We start from the raw sequence: 20414 nt of genomic DNA on the forward strand, positions 1-20414 counted from the left end.
AGAATCAAGAGAATGGAACCAAAAATTGGTTTGATATAAGGATAGGAGTATCTTTCCATCAGAGTACACAAGTACAGAATGAAATGGATTTATAAATTTCATTTTTAGACAATGTCATTCTCATCTGAGTGTATCTAATTTCTCTTAAAATATGAGGTTAGAGCAAAAGCTAAGATGCAGAGAGGAAGTGATGTTGAAAAGAAGATACTGTCATTTCTGGGACTTGGAAATCCAATTTACTTAGAATGTACTATAGTAGAATTGTCTGGAAGAGTTGCATGCACATTTGAGATTTGTGGCCAGAAACTGAAGTGAGTCCAAGATGACAGTAAGTTTTGATTTTCATTACTTATGTTCAGCTGCTTGAGTGTAAGATGGGAAGGAATAGATTCTTGGGCTTATCTAGGGTGGAGTTTTGCAGAGGAGTATGACAGAGGAGAGATAACAAGAGCATCAAGGTGTTTTCGTGTGTGTGATTATGATTCCATATCATCAGATCTAAATTAGAGAGAATTAAGACACTGAAGGGGCCAAGAGACGGTAGAAATGGCAGATGAATGGAGGCCCTAAAGGAAGATGATGGAGAGTAAGAAGCTGATTCTGGAAGATGTGAAACATAGTTCAGAAAGGGCTATGGTTGCTCTCGATGACAAGATCTGGGTAATGACCACGATGGGGTGGCTAAGGTGGGATGAAGGGAAAGAAAAAAACAACATTGCATAAAAGAGGTCAAGGAATTGAGGGGGCAGAACTCTGAAGGGATCACCTTTGTCAGTATTGTATCTGCCAAGATAAACAACCACAGTAATTGTGGAGAGGGAGATTTTCGTTGTAGGAGAGGGCATCCATGTCTGGGTAATGAGGACTGCACAGGGAGCAGAGGTGGCCAGACACAAGGCAAAGAAAAAAGAGAGATGCAGTCAGGAAACCTGGAAGACTAATGGTACCATTTCAGATGAACGAGAGGAAGAAGAGAGCTGGGGACGAAAGGAGGAAGGGAGTCCTTCATGGGAACAGACAACAAAGGACAGGAATCTTAGGGGTGGCATAAGGTGGGATGTCTGGTGTTGGTGAGGAAGAGTGAAAAACTTTGTCATGATAACTGGACTGTTTCAAGACACAATTAAAAGAGAATTTCCGTAGCCCACCACCACCCCATCTACCTACCACCTACTTTACTCTATTTCTTTCTGCACATCACTTAATTATCCAAGCTCCTATCTGAGGCCAGTGCTTCACTTGAAACACCAAATACCAGCCCAATGCTATAAACAGTTTCCCGCCTCCATCCTGACTCATTAGTTTACATCATTTCAATCATCATATAATTATGCTATCATTTTTTCCATCCTAAGAAAAACCCTTCTCTTGTCTCTTACTTTTCCCCACCAAGTACTTCCTTTGTTTCTCTTTACAGAAATTTTTGTTTAAAGATCTGTCTGAATTTGAAATCTGCAGTGACTCTCCTCCTCATTTTTCTTCAACGTACTGCAGTCAGGGTTTCGATTTCACTGGTCCATAAAAACTGCTCTTGTCAAGATCACAAGTGACAAGAAAAGTTACCAAGAGCAACACCACTAAGCTAGAAGCCAACTGTCAACTTTCCATTATTTTCTTTGTGATCCTTTGAGCATCACTCTGTGCCATTTTCCCCCTGGGCATCAGGACATTCCCTGATACTTTGCTTCCTCCCATGCTGCTGCTCCTCTAATCTCCTCCACTGGTTCCTCCTTATTTCTCATACCTCTTAGAGACAGAGAACTCCTGGGTTCAGGGCTTATTTTTCTTCTCAACCTGAATTCACTTTCGTGGATCATATCATGACCTGACTTTACATGCCAACACAAACTGCAGACTTTCACATGCCTCTTTCAATGATGCCTGTGATCTCCTTCCCGTGAGCAGCATAAGTTCACATTTCCCTATATCTGTGGGACTTCACTATTCACTTCAGACTTTTGCCAAACATTGGTGCCTTCCTCTACCATAAAAATCAGCACTCTCTCATCTTTTGTAGTGAGAACTTCCAAAATAGGTCTGTTCATCCTTTTCATCATCACCTTCTGCTGAGTTCTTTAACCAGGACAAAATTTCCATCTAATTTGTATAATTGAGAAAGGCTTCAAACTTAAAAGGTCATTGCATCCATCCCCCTACCTCAGGCCTTGCTATAAGGAACCTGCTTGGAAAGAACAAAAAATTCAAAACCTCTGAATAATGAGCTGCCTGATGCACTTCAGCTTAGGTAACTGGGGAATTAACTACTATTTAGGGAAGACTACATCACAATCAAAAAGACACACTAAAACTGAAATCTGCAGAAGTCTTAGAGTACAAAATATATACACCTCTGCTATTCTCAACACTAACCCAGGAAGGAAAAGGGATGATTCTTTAACACAAGAAGGCTTCTTGGGCCCTTGTTGGTGGCGGAGCACGGAGGATGCGCCTGCAGCGGGCAGTGGGCAGGCAGTGTGCGGGCAGCGCCAGCGTTGGCACGGGGATGGCCTGGGCACGCTGGATGGCAGCGGCGGTGGTGGCAGCGGTGGTGGCGGCGGCGGGCTGGCAGGTGGGCGGGCAGATGGGCCGCAGGGACATGGGCAGGCGGCCCTGCCCGCCACAGTGCCTCCACCTGATACTGCCGGGGGCACAAGAGCCCGAGCGGGCGCCAGCGGGGCTCGGGAGCAGGAGACAACTTGAGGCGCGAAGTCAATGCCGCTGCTCAAGATCGGGATTGTTCTGAGCACTATGACCATGATCACCAACTGGAAGTCCCAGAAGCTGCCCTCGCTGGTAGGCCTCAATACCACTAAGCTCTCGGCAGCCTGCGGCAGAACGGTGGACCGCAGCACCGGCGTGATGCCCACCAACCCTGAGGAAAGCTGGCAGGTGTACAGCTCTGCCCCGGACAGTGAGGGCAGATGTATCTGCACAGTGGCCACCCCCCAGCAGACCATATGTTCACACGATGCCCACACGAAACAACCGAGGCAGCTACTGGAGAAGGTGCAGAACATGTCTCAATCCCTCAAAGTCTTGGACAGGAGGACTCGGAGATACTTGCAGTACGTGGAGAAGATGGAGAATCAAATGAAAGGCCTGGAGTCCAAGTACAAGCAGGTGGAAGAGAGTCACAAGCAGAGCCTGACTAGGCAGTTCAAGGGCTAACTTAAAAGAGTGTTTTCAATGCCTCAGTGACTGAAGAAGCAGTCTACTCCCGGAGAGCACCTGGCACCCTGCATTTTTACTGTTTCTTTCCCATCTTAGCACCATATCCCTAAGGAACCTTGAATTCAACCAGGATCCTCCTTTGCATGCAACTCTAGATGCATTTCATGGATAGTTTGAATCCTTGTCAATGCATTTTTTGAAAAGGAAAGAAAAAAAAGAACTTTGTGTGTGTGACTTAAAGCATGTAACCTTAAGATGTTGCATTCTAAACTGAAAATAAAGACCTCCTCCCCCCTCCCCCAAAAAAAAGGTTTCTTCACAGAAGACTAGACCTGCTTCCTTCCACCATCTGCCACCTCTATCACTGAGTTCTAAGAACTGTGAGAGCAGGGAACACGTCTGTTTAGCTCACTATGGTACCTTAATTACCTGCATTGCCTGGCATAGAGTTGACATGTAAATAATATTTTTTTGACAAGGTGGGGGCCACAGGGGCCAGTTTATTGCAGTTAAGTACCTCTCTCTATATTTTTTGTCCCTTTTTCCATAAAGAAAATTAACACACATGCCCAGAGGAAGCAGGGATCTAGAAACAACAGATGGAGTGGGACATGGCCTTCCTGCTTAGGTCCAGGCCCCAGGGACTGCCACCAAGGCTCCCTCCTTCCCATAAGCACCCTGTCTCAGCACGTCTAGAGACCAAGGAAGCAGCGGGAAGCAGCAGGGCCTCTGTCCTCCCTCTCACCTCCAGGTGAGACTACTAGAAGTGCTGGCTTGGTGAGGGCCAGGGGAGGGGAGACCAACAGACAGGTGGGGAGGGGTATGGTTCCCAAGTTGAGGAGGGCAGTGGGCAATGTATCCACAGAAATGCATTATTTATCCCCGTTTTTGTTAAAAATCTACTATAAAAAGTGCAGCTGGGGGAGGGGCATCTGTCCCTCTCTGCGCTAAGGACTGGGGGAGGGGGCAGCTGAGGCGGGCAGTGGCTGCATGGTGGGAGCGGGCGTCACTGCCAAGTGCTCTTGCCCACTATCTCCTGGTTGTGCTGCTGCAGCTGGGCTTGAAGCAGGACATTCTCATTCTTCAGCTCCTCGATCTGTTGCCCGAGGAACTTGTTGTTCATCTTGAATGTCTCCTGCATGCGCTGTTTGGACTGGCATACCTCCCGGATGTAATCGCAGGCCTTCGACAGGATCCCCCCTTTACTCGCTCCTGTCTTGCTGTTGTCTGCGTTACAATCTGGAATGATTTTTGAAAGTTGGACGATCCAGTTGTTGATCTTGTCTCTCCGCCACCGTTCCACTTCATTGTGCTGAGCTCTCCTTCTCTCATCCCATGGTGTTCTGGTTCCGTGGATTTTTGGAGAATAGGGGTGTGCTTGGGGTGCGATTGTCCTCTGTGTTCCTGTCTGCAGCACATCCTGGGGTGTCATCATGACATAGAACTGCCTCCAGCCTGCAAGCTCCGTTGGGTGGTTTGCACAGACACAGCAGTGGTATCTCCCACACTGGATGTGGGGAAACAGGCAAACCGGGCCTCTCCACTGATAGCCTCCGCTGCTGGGATTTTGGATTACAGCCAGCGAGAAGGGTGCTGCGGGACCTGGGGACACAGAGGCAGCGGCGCGGCCAGGGCGCTGGGCTGCCCCGTCCACACCCACCTGGGTCACAGCCTGCTGCCCCCCCGCGAAGGCAGCCGTGGACATGACCCTGAAGGAGCCAGCTGTGTCGCTCTGGTCGTCCAGCTGACCATCAGTCACCTAGACTACGAGGTATGTCACCTGTCCTCCATTATTCTCTGTGCGGAACTGGTATTCGATGTTGTGGTCACCAAACGCCGCCTGCTGGACGCTTGCGATGGCCACCGCCGTCTGTTCCTCCGCCCCAGGGCAGTCCCCGCCTTCTTGCAGCTTGATGCCCTCCTTGGCCTCAGGTCCCTGGTCGTGGCTGGCGGCGGCAGCAGCGGCGGCCGAGGCAGCTGGATCCAGATCCCGGTCCAGCATGTCCGTGGGGAAGGGGGCGAGGCCCAGGGAGGTAGGGGATGGGACGGTTTGGGGGGTTGGGGAAGGGGGCGAGCCTGGCGCTCACGCCACGGGGCAGGAGGGGATTGAGGAGACAAGGGAGCTGCTCGCGCTGATCACAGGGACAAACAGTGGGGTCATGTGATGAGGAGATGCTGCTGCCGCCGCCTCCTCCTGCCGCCTCCGCCTCTGCCCACCCGCAGACTCCAGGCTGCCAGAAGCTTCTGGACAAAGCGCGGGCGCCCCCCGCCCGCCGCACGCGGCCCTCAGGCCTCCTTCCCTGAGCAGCCGCCGCCGCCGCCGCCGCAACTTATTTTAACAAGGCCCGCTCTGGATGGCCGCCGCCTCTACCCTGGATCACCGGTTCGCGTGCCCGCCTTCCAGCCTAGACCCGTTCGGCGGCGCATCGCTGCTGCAGCTGCCGCCGCTTTCTAATTTTTTCCCCTTTTTTCCTCTCCTTTACTTGAGCTGCGCGCGCGTGGGGTGGCGCGAGCCTGGGGCTGACTCGAGCGGGGGGAGTGCAGCCCCCGGGGAGCGCGCGCGTTGTCTGTCCTGTAAATAATATTTGTTAGAAGAATGAGCATTGTTAGTGTCATGGTCCCTTAATTAACGGTGTCCAAAATAATGTTATTATTCATTCTTCCAATGGTTATTTCACCATGCTAGGCACTGCACCAGTTAATGGGATTACTGCATAATTGAGACATAAACTCTGTCCTCAAGGAGTTTTCAGTCCAGAGTTAATGAGAAGCAGTAGAACAGGACATGATGAATGACAAGCTTGAGCAGAGAGCTGATGCCATAAACACCTAACAGGAGCACCTCACCCAGCTGGGGCTTCAGAAGGAAGGTTCATGAAGACACAAAGCACAAACAAGATAGAATGTTAATCAACAAGACTATGTGAAGTTTTCATGACGTACTTAGTATGTGACATTCATTTCTACATGCATGGCTATTCTGCTATAAGTCCAACTTTGAAAACAAAATTTACAAGATATGTATTAGCCCAATATTTGTCAATCTCCAGCAGTTTGGAGGCTAAAAACTATTGGTTTAAGGAAAACTTATTGATTTAAAGGACCTAAAAAACTTGATGATGGAGTTTGCAGGCCACATGGATATTTGATCCACAGTCCCTGAGTTTGCCAGAACATACTGTGAAGGTAAAAGGCCTTGTCTTTTTTCCAGCGCCTGATGGTCCATACACTCACAGATGAGGAAAGTCAGACACTGAACCAGGTTGTGTAGCTGGGTCGCCTGGTCCTTGTGATAGTCTAGCTGCCCCAACGAGCATGAACAGTATTTGTCCATCCAGAGACTCACGTCAGCTGGAGCTCATGTCAGCTGGAGCTCATGTCAGGTTTGAAGCTTGGAACCGTGTGTGCTCCCTCCTTCCACTGAATACCTTCTTAATATCAGGCATTGTGTTTGTTGCTGGGATTCACTTTTTGTTTGTTCAGCCTTATAGAAGGGATTCATTAATTGTGCTATTTGAGAGCTGGACATGTGTTTGCAAGAAAACAAGTCAAAATTCACCTCATTTACTCAGCTGTTTAGCTTACATTTTGTTATGTTTTATTTGTTTATTTCTTAGTTGTAGTGGACACAATACCTTTATTTTATTAATTGATTTTTATGTGATGATGAGAATCGAACCCTGTACCCCAAATATGCTAGGCAAGCACTCTACCACTGAGCAACAACAGCAGTCCACCTTTTGTTCTTATTACCAGTTTTTTTTCTTTTTCTATTTCTAAATACAATTTCTTTACTCTTTTCCTGACCTCATTTATGATCTCCTTGAAACTGATAAATCATGTATCTTGTGTCTCTTACAATATTTCCAGAAAACTGTCTTGCACATTTAAGGTGCTCAGATTTTTTTAAAAGGAACTGCATTATAAAATGGTTCATAATGATTGCTTAGAACCAAACCTTTTTGAATGAATTAAGATGGGATAAAATTTCAGAGAACCATTGAATTGGTCTCCATTCATTTTTATTTTCTGACAACAAACTATAAAATCCCCAACAGGTTGGGACTGATATGAAGATGTCAGAAGTTTCAACTATTTTTTATCATGTTTTTTTCTTCCTAGTGAATTCTACAAGACCCACCTGTCCCTCTTTCCTAGTTTTCAGTGTTGTAGAACGCTACCTTGATCTGTTCATACCCAATTTAAGTCATTTGCAGCATTTCTTCCTCTCTGATAATAATTACCAATTGTGAGCTGGGAATGTGGCTCAGAGGAAGAGCACCTCCTAGCATGTGTGAGGCCCTGGGTTGGATCCCCAGAACCATGAAAAAGGAAAACAATACAAAAGAAAACAACAACAACACAAAACAAGCACTTGCATATTCTTTTCTGTCCTGGGTCTGCTTTGTTACATTTATTCCTCACAAAATCCCATTTTACAGGTGAATAAAGAAAGTAGAGATTGGTGTGTTGCCCAGTGTCACAGAGCTAGTAGGTAGTAGAGTTGGGATGTGATTCAAATAGTCTAGATCCAGACCCACAGACTCCAGCTTTATCCTACATGTAATTCTGAGTCTATGCCTTGAAAACATTTCCTGGTTTCAATTTCATTTCTTTTATTTTTTTCTGAGTCTATTTGCACTTAAGTTTTGACTAATTTATCTGTAATGTACATGGACACACTGATGGAGCTTTAACCTTGTACGGTGTTTATAGTAGTGAGAATTTTAGGCGCCAGTGGACTACATGTTTCTAGTGGATTAGGTGTTTTAGGAAAAAAATGTCCCTTCGGTATCTCCAAGTTTCAGCTTGTCCTGGGTCAAATACCTGTAATGCTCTTAGGAATAGGGTTAGGGTTGAAGATTCCCAAATCCTCCAGTTTGTCTGCCATGTATATTTATTAGCAAATTTCTGACTTATTTAGAAATTTGGCCAGATACGGACTCAGAAAATAAATAAAATCTATAGAAAATTGGAAATTGTTTACTTCTCACTGTGAATCTCCCTTGGACTTGTTATATTTCTAAACACATGGAAATGTGACTTTGTCCCATTATTTGCTGCTTTGTGACATTTTGGAACCACTCAAAAGCAGTTACCAGGGCTGGGGTTGTAGCTCAGTGGTAGAATGCTTGCCTAGCACGTGTGATGCACTGGGTTCAATTCTCAGCACTATGTAAAAATAAGTAAAACAAGGGTTGATTGACAACTAAAAAAATTTTTGAAAAGGCAGGTACCATTTGGCAGAGGTAGTGAGGGATGGGAATTAATCAGAAAAACTAAGTTCTAACTGCTTACTCATTGACTGATATTTAGTAATTGCCATCATTGTGGAAGGGACTGGGTTGTATACTGTAGGGGACATAGAGATACAAGGGGGTAAGTGTGCTCATGTTTTCTGGGACTGATTAATTTATAAATTACAATTCTACATACTCTTCCTTGAGATTCTGCACTAATTGAGAAAAAGATGCAGAATTCCGTGTAGGATAAAATAGAGCTGTTTGATTGCTGGTCAGTCTGCATGTGGAATGGGCAACATGTAATGACAACCTAGCTTTCTAATTATCCTCATCCTCTTACCCATGGGGACACAGCCCCTCACAGTTGCAGGTGCAGAAACCCTGTCCCAGCAAGCTTACTGTCCATGTGGGGGGACATAGGATGCGAGCAGGGTGATCCCAGAAGGGAGAGTTCAGAAGGAATCAAAGACCTTTCAATCTCACTGGTGAGATGGGTCACTGTTTCCACTGGGAGAGGAGTAAGCAGGGATAAACGGAAGAGATTACCCCTGCCCCATATTTCTACAAATGTGAGTTCCTCTTTGGCCAGTGAAGGCAAAAATGCACAGATGGGTCAGAAATGTCCTTTTCTAAAATATGTTTAACAATAGAAGGTGGAATCAAAACCAGTGCCTCACATGTGCTAGGCAAGTGCTCTACAACTGAGCCACAAACCCAGACCCCTTAAAGTTTTGATGGTTTTGTTTTGGATAGAGCTTTAGGTTTCAAGTTGAACATTCTGATGATTGGTTATTCCTTTGGATTCTATAGCTATACATTATGTTTGAGTAAGAGCTGCATGGTCCCAACAGCTGGACTTTGGGAATAAAAATGGTTAACCAAAAGGTAGCTTAACATTTTAACCTTCTTCCTCTAATACAAAAATACAAATCTCAGCTACTCTGGAGGCTGAGGGAGGAGGAGCTCACATTTCAGGTCAGCCTTGGCAACTTAGCACAACCTTGTCTAAAATAAAATTTCAAAAACGGCTGGAGGTATAGCTCAGTAGTAGAGCATTCCAGGTTCATTCTCCAGTATTACAATTTAAAAAGAGAAAGGAGAGAGAGAACTAATATGAAAATATCTATAAGGCTGTTACTAAATACCATGTTTGAATCATGCTTTTATCAGGCAAGTCTTACTGATAACACACAACAGCAAACATGATACTTTTAAATATTTCAAAATAAACCCATCTTGGATTTATGTACAGTCAGAATAGGAAAGCCTCTTTCTATTTGACCCTGGATATAATTTTTATAAGGGTTCTCCTGTCAAGAAGATAACCACACTTCAGACAAATGTAGTCTCAAAATTGTTCTGGTAACATGAGCTCAATGAAGTTTTTCCTCAACTTAATTAAGCCCAGAGTATTCTCTTGCTACACAAAATGACTTTAAGAATGAATTCAGGTTTCCTTTTCTTAGCCCCACCTTCACCCCCATCAGCCAAAGTCCTTATTGGTTTCTTCTGCTTGCTTTGTTCTCTTTCCACTTGGCATAAGTATAAAGAAATGATAGTTACAAAAACACATGCTTATGTTGACAGAGTAAGTCCTGAACCTGCAGGTAGTCTTTTGCTATTCACTTTAAAAGAGTAAACCTTTCTCACCAATATAAATTTAGCTGTATATGTTTGCTTTTGTTTCTTTCAGTCTACTTCTCGATAGCTCTTATTTTTTTAACTTATACCAAAACTTACTCTTAGTTTAAGCATTTTTTTCATTTTTGTTCAATGAGTATAAATGTGTTAATTGGAAATACAGTTAAGGAAACTGAAGAAAATGAATTATCCATGACCTCAGTACACTTTGTAGGTTTTTTTTTCTGCACGTATGTTTATGCATATTGAGATTCACACAAATATTAAAAGAGATCTTTTTGCTGAGGCTGTCCTGAAACTTACAAAGGACCTCTTTGACTGTTTCTTTTTTGTTGTACTGGGAATTGAACCCAGGGCTTCATGCATGCTAGTCAAGCGAACACTCTACCACTTAGCTACATTCCCAACTGTAACTTGTAATCTTCCAGCCTCAGCAATTTAGCGAGGCCCTAAGCAGTTTAGCGAGACTCTAACTCAAAATAAATAAATTGATTAATTTTTTTTGCAATATTGGGGATTTAGCAGAGGTGCTCTACCACTGAGATACACCCCCCAGGTCTTTTAAAATTACTTTTACTTATTTTTTATTTTAATATTGAGACAGGGTCTTGCTAAATTGCTGAGGCAGACCTCAAACTTGGGATCCTCTGCATTAGCCTCTGAGTTGCTGGGATTACTGGCATGTACCACAGTGCACCTGCTCTATCATTTTAAAGTTGCCCCTGCTCCTAATCTTCCCTTTCAGATAGTTTACTCTGCCTCCTGAGATTTCCCACAAGGGATAGATTTTCTCATTTATATCTTTTTTATTTTTTTACCTTTTCCTTTTGTTACCAGGAAATGAACCCGGGGGAAGGGCACTTCACCACACATCCCCAGTCCAATTTTTACGTTTTATTTAAAGACAGGGTCTCACTGAATTGCTTTAAGCCTTGCTAAGTTGCTGAGGCTGGCTTTGAACTCATGAGCCTCCTGCCTCAACCTCCCAAGTGGAGCCACTGGGATTAGGCATGAGTGCCATGCACCCAGCCTCCTTTACATCTTTAATCTATTTACTGAGCATTTTCCACTTGACTCTCTCGCCTGAATTCTACCTTTTCTTTCTTTTCTTTTTCCTTTGGGCAGTTCTGGGGATGAAACTCTGGACCTTATGTATGTGAAGCAAGCATTCTGCCACTCAACTATACTACCAGTCCTCCCCTTAATTCTAATTTTTTGATGAAGTCTTTGCTTACCACTGTCTTGTAAGGGAGGCTGCATCTGTAAGTCACAAAGTTCAGTCTCTATTCATTCCATTTCTATTGTTCCTCTCTTTTTCTTTCTTTCTTTTCTCTCTTTTTCTTTTTTCTTTCTTTTCCTGCTTTTTTTTTTTTTTTGTAAAAGCTTTGCTCCCCTGGGGTTCCAGTCTTTTATGACTCATTTTCCAACCTTGCTTGTCTGCTCTTTCTGACTGTCTGAGTAGATGGAAAATCAAACTAACTTTGTTGGTCTCCTCCAGTACAGACATTGGCAAACATTTTCTGTAAAGGATCAGGTAATAAATATTTTTGTCTTTATGGAAAAAAAAAACAATAGAAGGTAGATAAGTGCTTATGCTCAAAAAGGGGGCGGTGTAAGTTTGTCTTTATATAACATCATCTGGAGTTCTTGGAGTGTGTAGTGTGAAAACTAAAAGAATCTATAATTGTCTGTAGATTTTTATTGTGCTCTAACAGCCTCTTTCTCATACTAAATTTTTCAGTAGGTCAAAGAGAGCTAATCTTCTGATTAGCTGAAGAAGATCAGCTAATTCTGACAAATGTTTTTATATCTTTCTTATCTTTGTAAAATTTTTAACAGATATACTAAAACATAAATGTTGTACATATTAATATATACTTGATACAAGTATATATTACATGAAGTTTAAATCAGGTTTAACATATTGATGTCCTCAAATGCTTATCAATTGATTTTGAAAAAAACTTTAAAATTCTCTCCTCTAAGTTCTTGAACTATACACTACATAATTGTTACCTATAGTCACCATACTGTGCAGTGGTACTCCAGAGCTCCTTCTCCTATTTATGACTGAACACCCATTGATCAGAATTTACCCATCCTTCCCTCTATGTATTTTTCAAAGTGTATTCATTAGAGAAATGAGTTTCAAGTGCATTGTTGTGGAAAAGTATTCTCTAGAAGTGTTCTGTAGATTTATTCCTTACATGGAAATAAAATGGTGTGCATATTTGCAAATAAGAAAATTTAAGGAAACAGAATCCGTAGTCAAATAAGGAGGAGAAAATAAGAAAAGGAGACTGTGCTTCAGGATGTTTCAGAGCCTTTAGCATTCAACTGTGAATCATGACTTTCTAAAGTGTAGATGTAATGGGAAGTATTAATCAAACTTGTTCATGGGACTGTTATTGAGGATTAAATAGAGAAATTAAGCTAGATAATCAAGTTAATGTGACCTACGGGACACACTTTGGGAAATGTGGTAGCAAGGACTGAGCTTTGCAGAGCTGGCACTGGACAAGAAACATCATCTCTCCAGAATGAGCAGGCAGCATAGTCTTCAGGTTGAGGGTGGAACTTTATTGGACATTGACAGATGGGAGAATCTAGTGGAAAAGAAAGAAATAGATATTCCATCTGGGCAAATCATACTGGCCTGGAATCACTGCAGGAAGAGTAAAAGAAGCAAAGAAAATGAAGGTCACTGTGAGAAGATCGAATTTAAAAAAAATTCTGGTTTTGGTCCTTATAAAAGGAGTTTCTGAAAATACATATAACATACATCTTAGTCCCTAGAAGAATGATTTGAGGGGCATTTTTGGCAATTTAAGGTTTTGATATTTTGGTATTTAAAACAGAAGAAAGGTGTGGGGACAGTAAAAAGCATGCAGAGAAGATGAACAGTGATGAAGAAAGTGTTGACTGGCACTACGTAGCCATGCCAGCCTCTCACCTTGGAGGAATGGTGTTTGTATTAAACAAATGTGCCCCTAACACTGACAGCCCCTTCTGAATTTTTGCATAGTAAGGTTACAATTCCATTTCAGGTGGCTCACTAGGCTCCCTTTGATATCACTTCTTTTGGATTTTGTCATGTGCATGCATTTCCTCTGTGCCTCACCTGAGTACACGTATCTTTGGATGCTTAGGGAGGGCTGCCCAGTTCCACTGGCATCCCAGAAAATGTTTCCAGAAAGAATGAGGAACTCTTTGATGAAGCCACAGCTTTCTGACTAGTGTCTGTGGAATGGAGCTGTCTCATCTGCTCTGGGATTTTAATTACCTAGGGGTGATAGGTGCATTCAAATTACCTGTCTCTTCCATGAGTTCATTCTGACAGTACAGAGTTTGCCATCTAAGAGAGTCAATCACAGATAATTTCCATGGGAACCTGAAGGCAACATACCTGCTCCTGTGGGACTGACCTTTGTACTGAGCTGGCACTGAACAGTGTCCATACACTGCAGATGCTCACGTGGAAAAGTCGCCATTGCTCTGCCATTGATGTCACTGTGCTTTTGGTAGCCAAATAGGCCCATAAAGTGATAACTTTTAGAGTGATTGGGATCTCCAGATACTTTCCATGTGTATGGTTAAGTGTGACATAGTTTCTATGTGATGTAAATTTAGGCAGTGCATGCTGAATATTTTTTCTCTTTTCTTCAAAAATTTGATATTCCCCATTTGTGATTAGTAAAGTGACCATCAATAGATGCATATGTGATACTATGGGAGGTATTAGGAAATGTATTCCTTTAAGTTGTTTAAAATTTTTTTCACAAAATCTTTGTCATACCATTAAATTCTAACATTTGTTTTTGAAAATTCCAGGTATGATTCATGTAGTATTTTGCCACCAGAATATTCACATTCAGATTTCTATGTCTTTCAATGAATCCAACTGGGTATCAGGATGTGTGCTAGATGTTTTGTTTGCTTCCTCAATCTTTATAACTGTGATAAAATATTTTTTTCTATTTCATTGACACATAAACAAACTAAAGAGGGTCTATAATTTTCTTATTTCCATTGGTACTGCCATAACAGGATACCTGAGACCAGGCAAATTATAAAGAACAGAGATTAAATTAGTACAGTTCTGTAGGCAGAGAAGTTCATGGTCAAGTACCTATGCCTGGCCAGGGCCTTTTTGCTGTATCATCCTGTGGTAGAAGGAAGAATGGCAAGAGAGAATTGCATGTCTGAGAAAGCAAGAGATTGAGCTTGCAGGTTTAAGCCCTTTCATAACGGCATTGAGATGACCTTTCCTAAACACCTGACGTTATGTCCCACATCCCAACACTGTTACATGGAGGATTAAGATTCCATCAAATGAAATTTAGGGAACATATTTAAGTCATAGAATTTACCTAACACCACACAGCCTGTGATAGAGTGAGGGACATAAAATCATATCTATTTGTTCCTTTCCCTAATTTCCATACAACTTGTGAATGAGGCATGCTGAAGGCTAGTTGTCACTCATTCAAAGTGTTTTTGTCTTGTTTAGATTTAAAAAGTCAACTTTCTTTTGGTGGCTCATTTAAACTCAAGGCCATGATAAAGTTAGGAGCATAAGTTTTGAGCAGATTTGGGGTGGGAGAATGTTCAAAGTTCATGATTTCCCAAGAGGAACCTCCTGCAATCTCTTAGGGAAATCCCTTTGCTCACCAATGGCATGGCCTCCTCAGACTTCAAGAGGATCACTAAATGACAAGGCCTGCCTGCCTATCCCCTCACTTGTTCACTAGGACATTTACTCTGGCTCCTACAGATACCTGAATTGAATTTGAACTCTGTTTCTGATCACTCTGCAATGGTTGCAGGTGTAATTCCCACTTCTCCTATGGACCCTTTTCCATGGGGCTTTTCTCTTCTCTGTCTACTTGTATCTTCTTCATCCTTAGGGATTCAATGTAAGTCTTGTTGGTCTTGAACATGGGTCGCAGTTTATTTTCATAGGCCCTACCAGTGATGCTCTTAGATACTTGATTTTCCAAACAATGGCACTGGAGTTTGAAGCCTCTGGAGAATGTTTCCCAGAAACCATGAAGGAGATGTGAAGGGAGGGAATCCTTGATCTTTACTCCAGCAGATAGTAGAGCAACCAGGATTTTTAAAATTTCTGTTAGGTGGATAATAACTTTATTTGCAAAAATTTTCATGTTTTCCATCTTTATAGTGTGTAAGCACTAGGGATGGTGTTGTCTATGGGGCTCAGAGCTTCAGGTTTCAAACTGGGGTGTTGGCCCAGGCCAGAAACACCCTGCAGGTGATTGATGTATAAAATTCAGGAAGCTAATTTATTAATTTTGCGTGGGAAATATAGCACTGAAGACTGGAAAGCCTTAGCCACCCTGGTTAGGGCACTTGCTTCCTGAAAGCACGCCTAGTTACCTGGAAAATCGAGCTTTTGCCTATGGGCTAGGAGGATCATGGAAACAGACCTGGATGTCATTTGGAACTAGCAATGTTTCAGAGACAAAGTAAATCTCTACACTCTAAACTGGTAGTTCTCAAACTTTATTATGCCTCAGATTCACCTTGATTTGGGTCCCAGTCCTAGAGTTAATTGTGTGTGTGTGTGTGTGTGTATATATAAGGAATAGGAATTAGTATTTCTAAGACATTTCCAGATAATGCTGGTGTTGGTGATCTGGGATCACACTTAGAGAACCACCACTCTAAATTATTAAAAAGAAACCATAGTGGTGTGTATACACACATGCACACACACACACACCCTTTCCGTTAGATATTTCTGATGGACACTGTTAACTTTGGACTTTTTCTTATGTAATCTAAGACTTACTAACTAGTAATTTCACTGCCTTTCTCCAAATCTCTCCATAAGCGTCAATATAATGGATGAATCAGTTTCTCTAGACTACTTTAAAATTAAAACTTTGGATCTGTATCTCTGAAATGACTCCCAGGCCACCCATGTTTCTATGAGTGTCAGTATTCTTAAACCCTTCAGTCACACACTTATGGCCCATCTTCTTTTTTTTTTTTTTTTTAACCTCTGCCACTCCTTCCACATACAAACATGCTCCCTGAGGGATAAATCTCAAACTTGTTTTCACAGTTTATTAATTTTTATAGAAAGCATTATTTCTTTTGGAGGAGAGGACTCAAGGTTCTTTTTTCTTCACATTACCTGTGATTTCATTTTTCCACCATATCAAGTGCCCAGTAAATGTGAACAATGGTGCTCTTCTTCTGCCTATTTTTGTCATGAGGTAATAAAGTGAAAGACAGTTTGTTGTAATTTACGACCAATAGAGAATTCCTGCCTAGAAGTTTAACAAAAGCATGAGTCACAGTGTCATGGATATATGAAAATAAGCTGTGACCCATGTCCGGAGAGTAATTAGACTAATGAGGATCAAGTGGTTGGTGTGCACAGCCTAAATGCAGTCACTGATGCTCTCTGCTTTTTATTATCTTTCAGGCTTCCTGAGGAGCTGGCTTGGCTCCCCAAGGAATCCAGCAAGCCCTGAACTGTGGGATCCATTATGGGTATGGTGGGTGTGGAGGACTGGATTAGATGCAGCTGGTGACCATACTTGAAATGAGAAAAAATACTCAAAATATCAGAGGATTTCATTATCCAGTTAATGGTTTTTATTGTTCTTTTCTAGCCCACAATGAAATGTTTGTCATATACTCACATGGGTTTTGGGTGACATCATAAGGTCATTGGTTTTAGTAGATATGCTAAGGTGGGACCTCCAGAACCTCTATTTCCCACTAGTTAACCTTGGTTTAATCAGAATGCCACAGAAGATTGAGAGCTCAAGATTGTTAGGCATCACTGCAACCCTTTAGTTAGTGTCCTGTGCATCTACTTTTGTTCCAAGCCTCTACAATTTTTCACCTGTGATTACTCTCTTTGTGTTACAGGAGGTTTTTCCTCTTTTTCTGTTTTCTAACTCCCTGGGTAGTATGCTATACTTTCTTCCTTCTTACTTCTCACTCTCCTTTCCTTTCTCTGTTCTTCTCTCTTGCTTGCATGTCACATGAGGACAATTGAGAGAAGTCTGCTTAGAGGGACTAGGTGGGGGCTAGATATCCAGTCAAGTTGGGGTAGGTTTGTATTATATCAACTTAGCTTGGCTGGAACTACCAGTGGTTTTCTTCCCCCACAGAAAAAAAGAGTCTGTGCTTCATGATCTAGTTCAGAATTAGCACACTAATATAGTTGTGGGATTCAATGGGCCAATGAAAGATTTAGAAGTTGAAGGTGAACCAAGAGCTATGTAGATATCATAGTTGGGAGGTCTGGGCATGGTGGTGCTTATTCTTACAGGTGATCTTGTAGTTCCTGCTGCATCCTCCTTCAGCTGCTCCACCACTTCCTGGGCCAGGTGTGTCTGGTTCTGTGATGAAGAACCCCAGAAGAATACCCTGTCATTGAAAGTGGAAGCTTGGGAGAAATGAGAAAACAATACAGCTTCCAGTCTGTCTTGGAGGATTACAGCCTGTCCTTGCAGGTCCCCTGTGTCCTTGCTTTCCCCACCTCACCTCACAGCCATGTTTCCCTTCTGAGAGTTGACTCTTCTGGCTTCAGACCTCAGCACCAGATTTGAAGGCACAGCCTCATGTGGGTCATTTAACCAGCTCCCACCACTGTGAAAAAATTAAATCCTTGTGATAAATCCCTTATTGGCCATCTCCTGGGGATCAGCTGCTTTGATTAAACCCTGGCTGATATACCATACCTCAGTTATGATTCTTAGGCAAGAGAATAACTTGTAGCATCTCTGGTTGGAATGGATCTGGGGGAATTTAGTCACTGAGTTTTGAGATTAACAAGCACCCAGTGGCCATTGTGGGAGCTGATTTAGAATACTCTGAATCTGAATGATCAATTCAACATCAGTAGCTGATTCCCCTGAGAGGCACTTTATGCAAACCAACCCTGGGAAGAGGAGTCTCTGGTCCTGCTAAACCACACTGCAAGCTGTCCTTGAGATTGAGAGATTTCCAATCAAAAGATTGCTTCCAAGCAAGCTTGGGCCTGGAACTTCCAAAAAGCAGATACCATATGCCAGATTGTTTTAACTACAAAAAGGTCCCAGAATTTTTCTATTCTAAACTCTTATCACAAGCTTACTTTTAAGTTGAGGTTATGACAAACCAATTCAAAGCACTGGAAGTGGCATGAAGCAACACAGTTGAAATCTATTCTTATATTTTCCTGCTTTTTGCCTTCTTTCCTTACAACCATTGTAGACAAAACTAAGTAGGAAATACAATATTCCTGGTGTTCTTAAGGTTTTGCATTCCACTTTAGGCAGTCTTTACTGCCTCCATCTTTTATTACCTGGCTGTACTAATCCTTTATTCATACTGAGGTAAGAAAGATAGACCACAACGTTCTGCACAGGGGATGGAGAAAGATGGAGAGTTTTTGAATTTAAGGGTTTAAACCTTAGGAAGAATAATTCAGACTTCATCTGAATATTTGGAGAGAGATCTTTTTGTAGATTGAGGTTCTTTTCTCTACCTCTAAAATCAATCCCATCAGAAAACTAACAGTGCCCCTCATAACAAGATCTCTTCTGCCTTCTTTCATTGGTTTCTGAGTTCCATAAAGAACCTCAATAGAAGAAATAGAAAACACCACCAGATCACACATGGATGTGTGTGTGTGTGTGTGGTGTTTAAACCTCATCTGGAGTGAGCCCAGGTTACCTTCCAGAGTACTGGTGAAAACCCTATTGAGTGAATTTCTTCACTTCTTGGATTGCTCATAAAGTGAAAGTGGAAGTGAGAACAACTTTTTGCACTTAAGAAAATGCCACTTGCTTTCTCTAATATTATATATATACATATATCAATATATATATAAATAAATACATATAAATAAAAGCCACTTGCTTTCTCTAATATATAAATATATATAAATAAGTTTAAGTACTTTATATATATATATATTAATATATAAATAAAATATGCAAACAAACATTATTCATAAATGCACTTTGAAACTACTAGACTAGGGAGAATTGGGTTAGATCCAAGAGGATATATGAACAATATGTTGATTGCAGATTTGGGTGTGTTCTAATTTAAATTTGGGGGAAGAGAACCAGAGTCAGGTTTCTGAGCATTTTCTGCATGCCTTTGGGCCATAAAACAGTATATTTAAACAACAACAATAGTAGCACAGTTTTGGCTAACTTACTGAAACAAGTGGTTTACATTAGAGTGTGTTTGTCTATCACTATGGCCATCTACTAAATCACTTTGTAAAAAGCCACCTTTTTTCTGGGAAAACTGGAAATCCATACGCAGTAAAATGAAATTAAGTTCCCTATATCTCACCCTGCACAAAACTCAACTCAAAATGGATCAAGGACGTAGGATTAGACCAGAGACCCCATACCTAATAGAAGACAAAGTAGGCCCAAATCTTCATCATGTGAGTTTAGGACCAGACTTCCTTAGCAAGACTCCTAGAGCATGAGAAACGAGAGCAAAATCAATAATGGGATGAATTCAAACTAAAAAGCTTTTTCTCAGCAAAGGAAACAATCAATAATGTGAAAAGAGAGCCTACAGAATGGGAGAAAATCTTTTCTACATACACTTCAGAGCACTAATCTCCAAAATTTATAAAGAACTTAAAAAATTTTACACCAAAACTACAAAGAACCCTATCAACAAATGAGCTAAGGAACTGGGTAGACACTTCACAGAAGAAGATATACAGGTGGTGAACAAATATATGAAAAAGTGTTCAACATGAGGAGAGAGGAGGGGTGGGGGGAAAAGGAAAGATAGTAGAATGAGACAATCACCATTATCCTATATACATGTATGATCACACAAATGGTGTGACTACTTTTGTACAACCATAGAAATGAAAAGTTGTATCCCATTTGTGTACAATGAATCAAAATGCATTCTCTAAAAGTAAAAAAAAAAAACATGCACAAAATAAATATTTCCTCCTTTTAAAAATTATGAGTCAACTTTTCACTACACATTTGGAAAGATGAGGGCAGGCGATGCAGTTTCTCTGAAAACTCTGGACCAAGCACCTGATATGCTGATAATGTTATGAATACTTATGAGAAGGAAGCTGAAATACAGCTTTAATTCAGGAATGCACAATATAATTCAATGTTCTCTTATATGGGTGTAGACCTACCCTGAAATCTCTGTATACAATGTTAGGATTCTAACTCAAAGATCTGTTGATATGGAAAAAAAATTGGAGAATCCCTGTGACCTCTGAGGTACCCTTGCCTGCACTGTGCATTTTGGTTGTTTGATTACTGTCTTAGCGCTCACTTCAGATGTTTTGTAACTACTCACTGAGCCTGAAAGAAGGAAAAAATATGTACC

The 20414-nt window shown here is 41.8% G+C and overlaps 1 protein-coding gene and 1 pseudogene across 2 annotated transcripts; one reads left to right on the forward strand and one right to left on the reverse strand.

The window, feature by feature from the left end:
• Positions 1–2712: 2712 nt before the first annotated feature.
• Positions 2713–3250, forward strand: LOC306652395 (noelin-like; the record flags this gene model as incomplete). The annotated part of the gene is made up of 1 exon (XM_079125312.1): positions 2713–3250. One exon carries the CDS (start codon positions 2713–2715, stop codon positions 3166–3168), a length of 456 nt encoding a protein of 151 aa, XP_078981438.1. The 3' UTR covers positions 3169–3250.
• A 549-nt stretch (positions 3251–3799) lies between these two features.
• Positions 3800–5177, reverse strand: LOC306652414 (upstream stimulatory factor 2-like; annotated as a pseudogene). Its single transcript has one exon. The product of its transcript is annotated as an upstream stimulatory factor 2-like (transcript).
• Between the last annotated feature and the right edge of the window lie 15237 nt (positions 5178–20414).

The sequence above is a fragment of the Sciurus vulgaris genome, assembly GCF_902686455.1.
Source record: "Sciurus vulgaris genome assembly, contig: HiC_scaffold_182_arrow_ctg1, whole genome shotgun sequence".
Classification (NCBI taxonomy): Eukaryota; Metazoa; Chordata; class Mammalia; order Rodentia; family Sciuridae; genus Sciurus; species Sciurus vulgaris.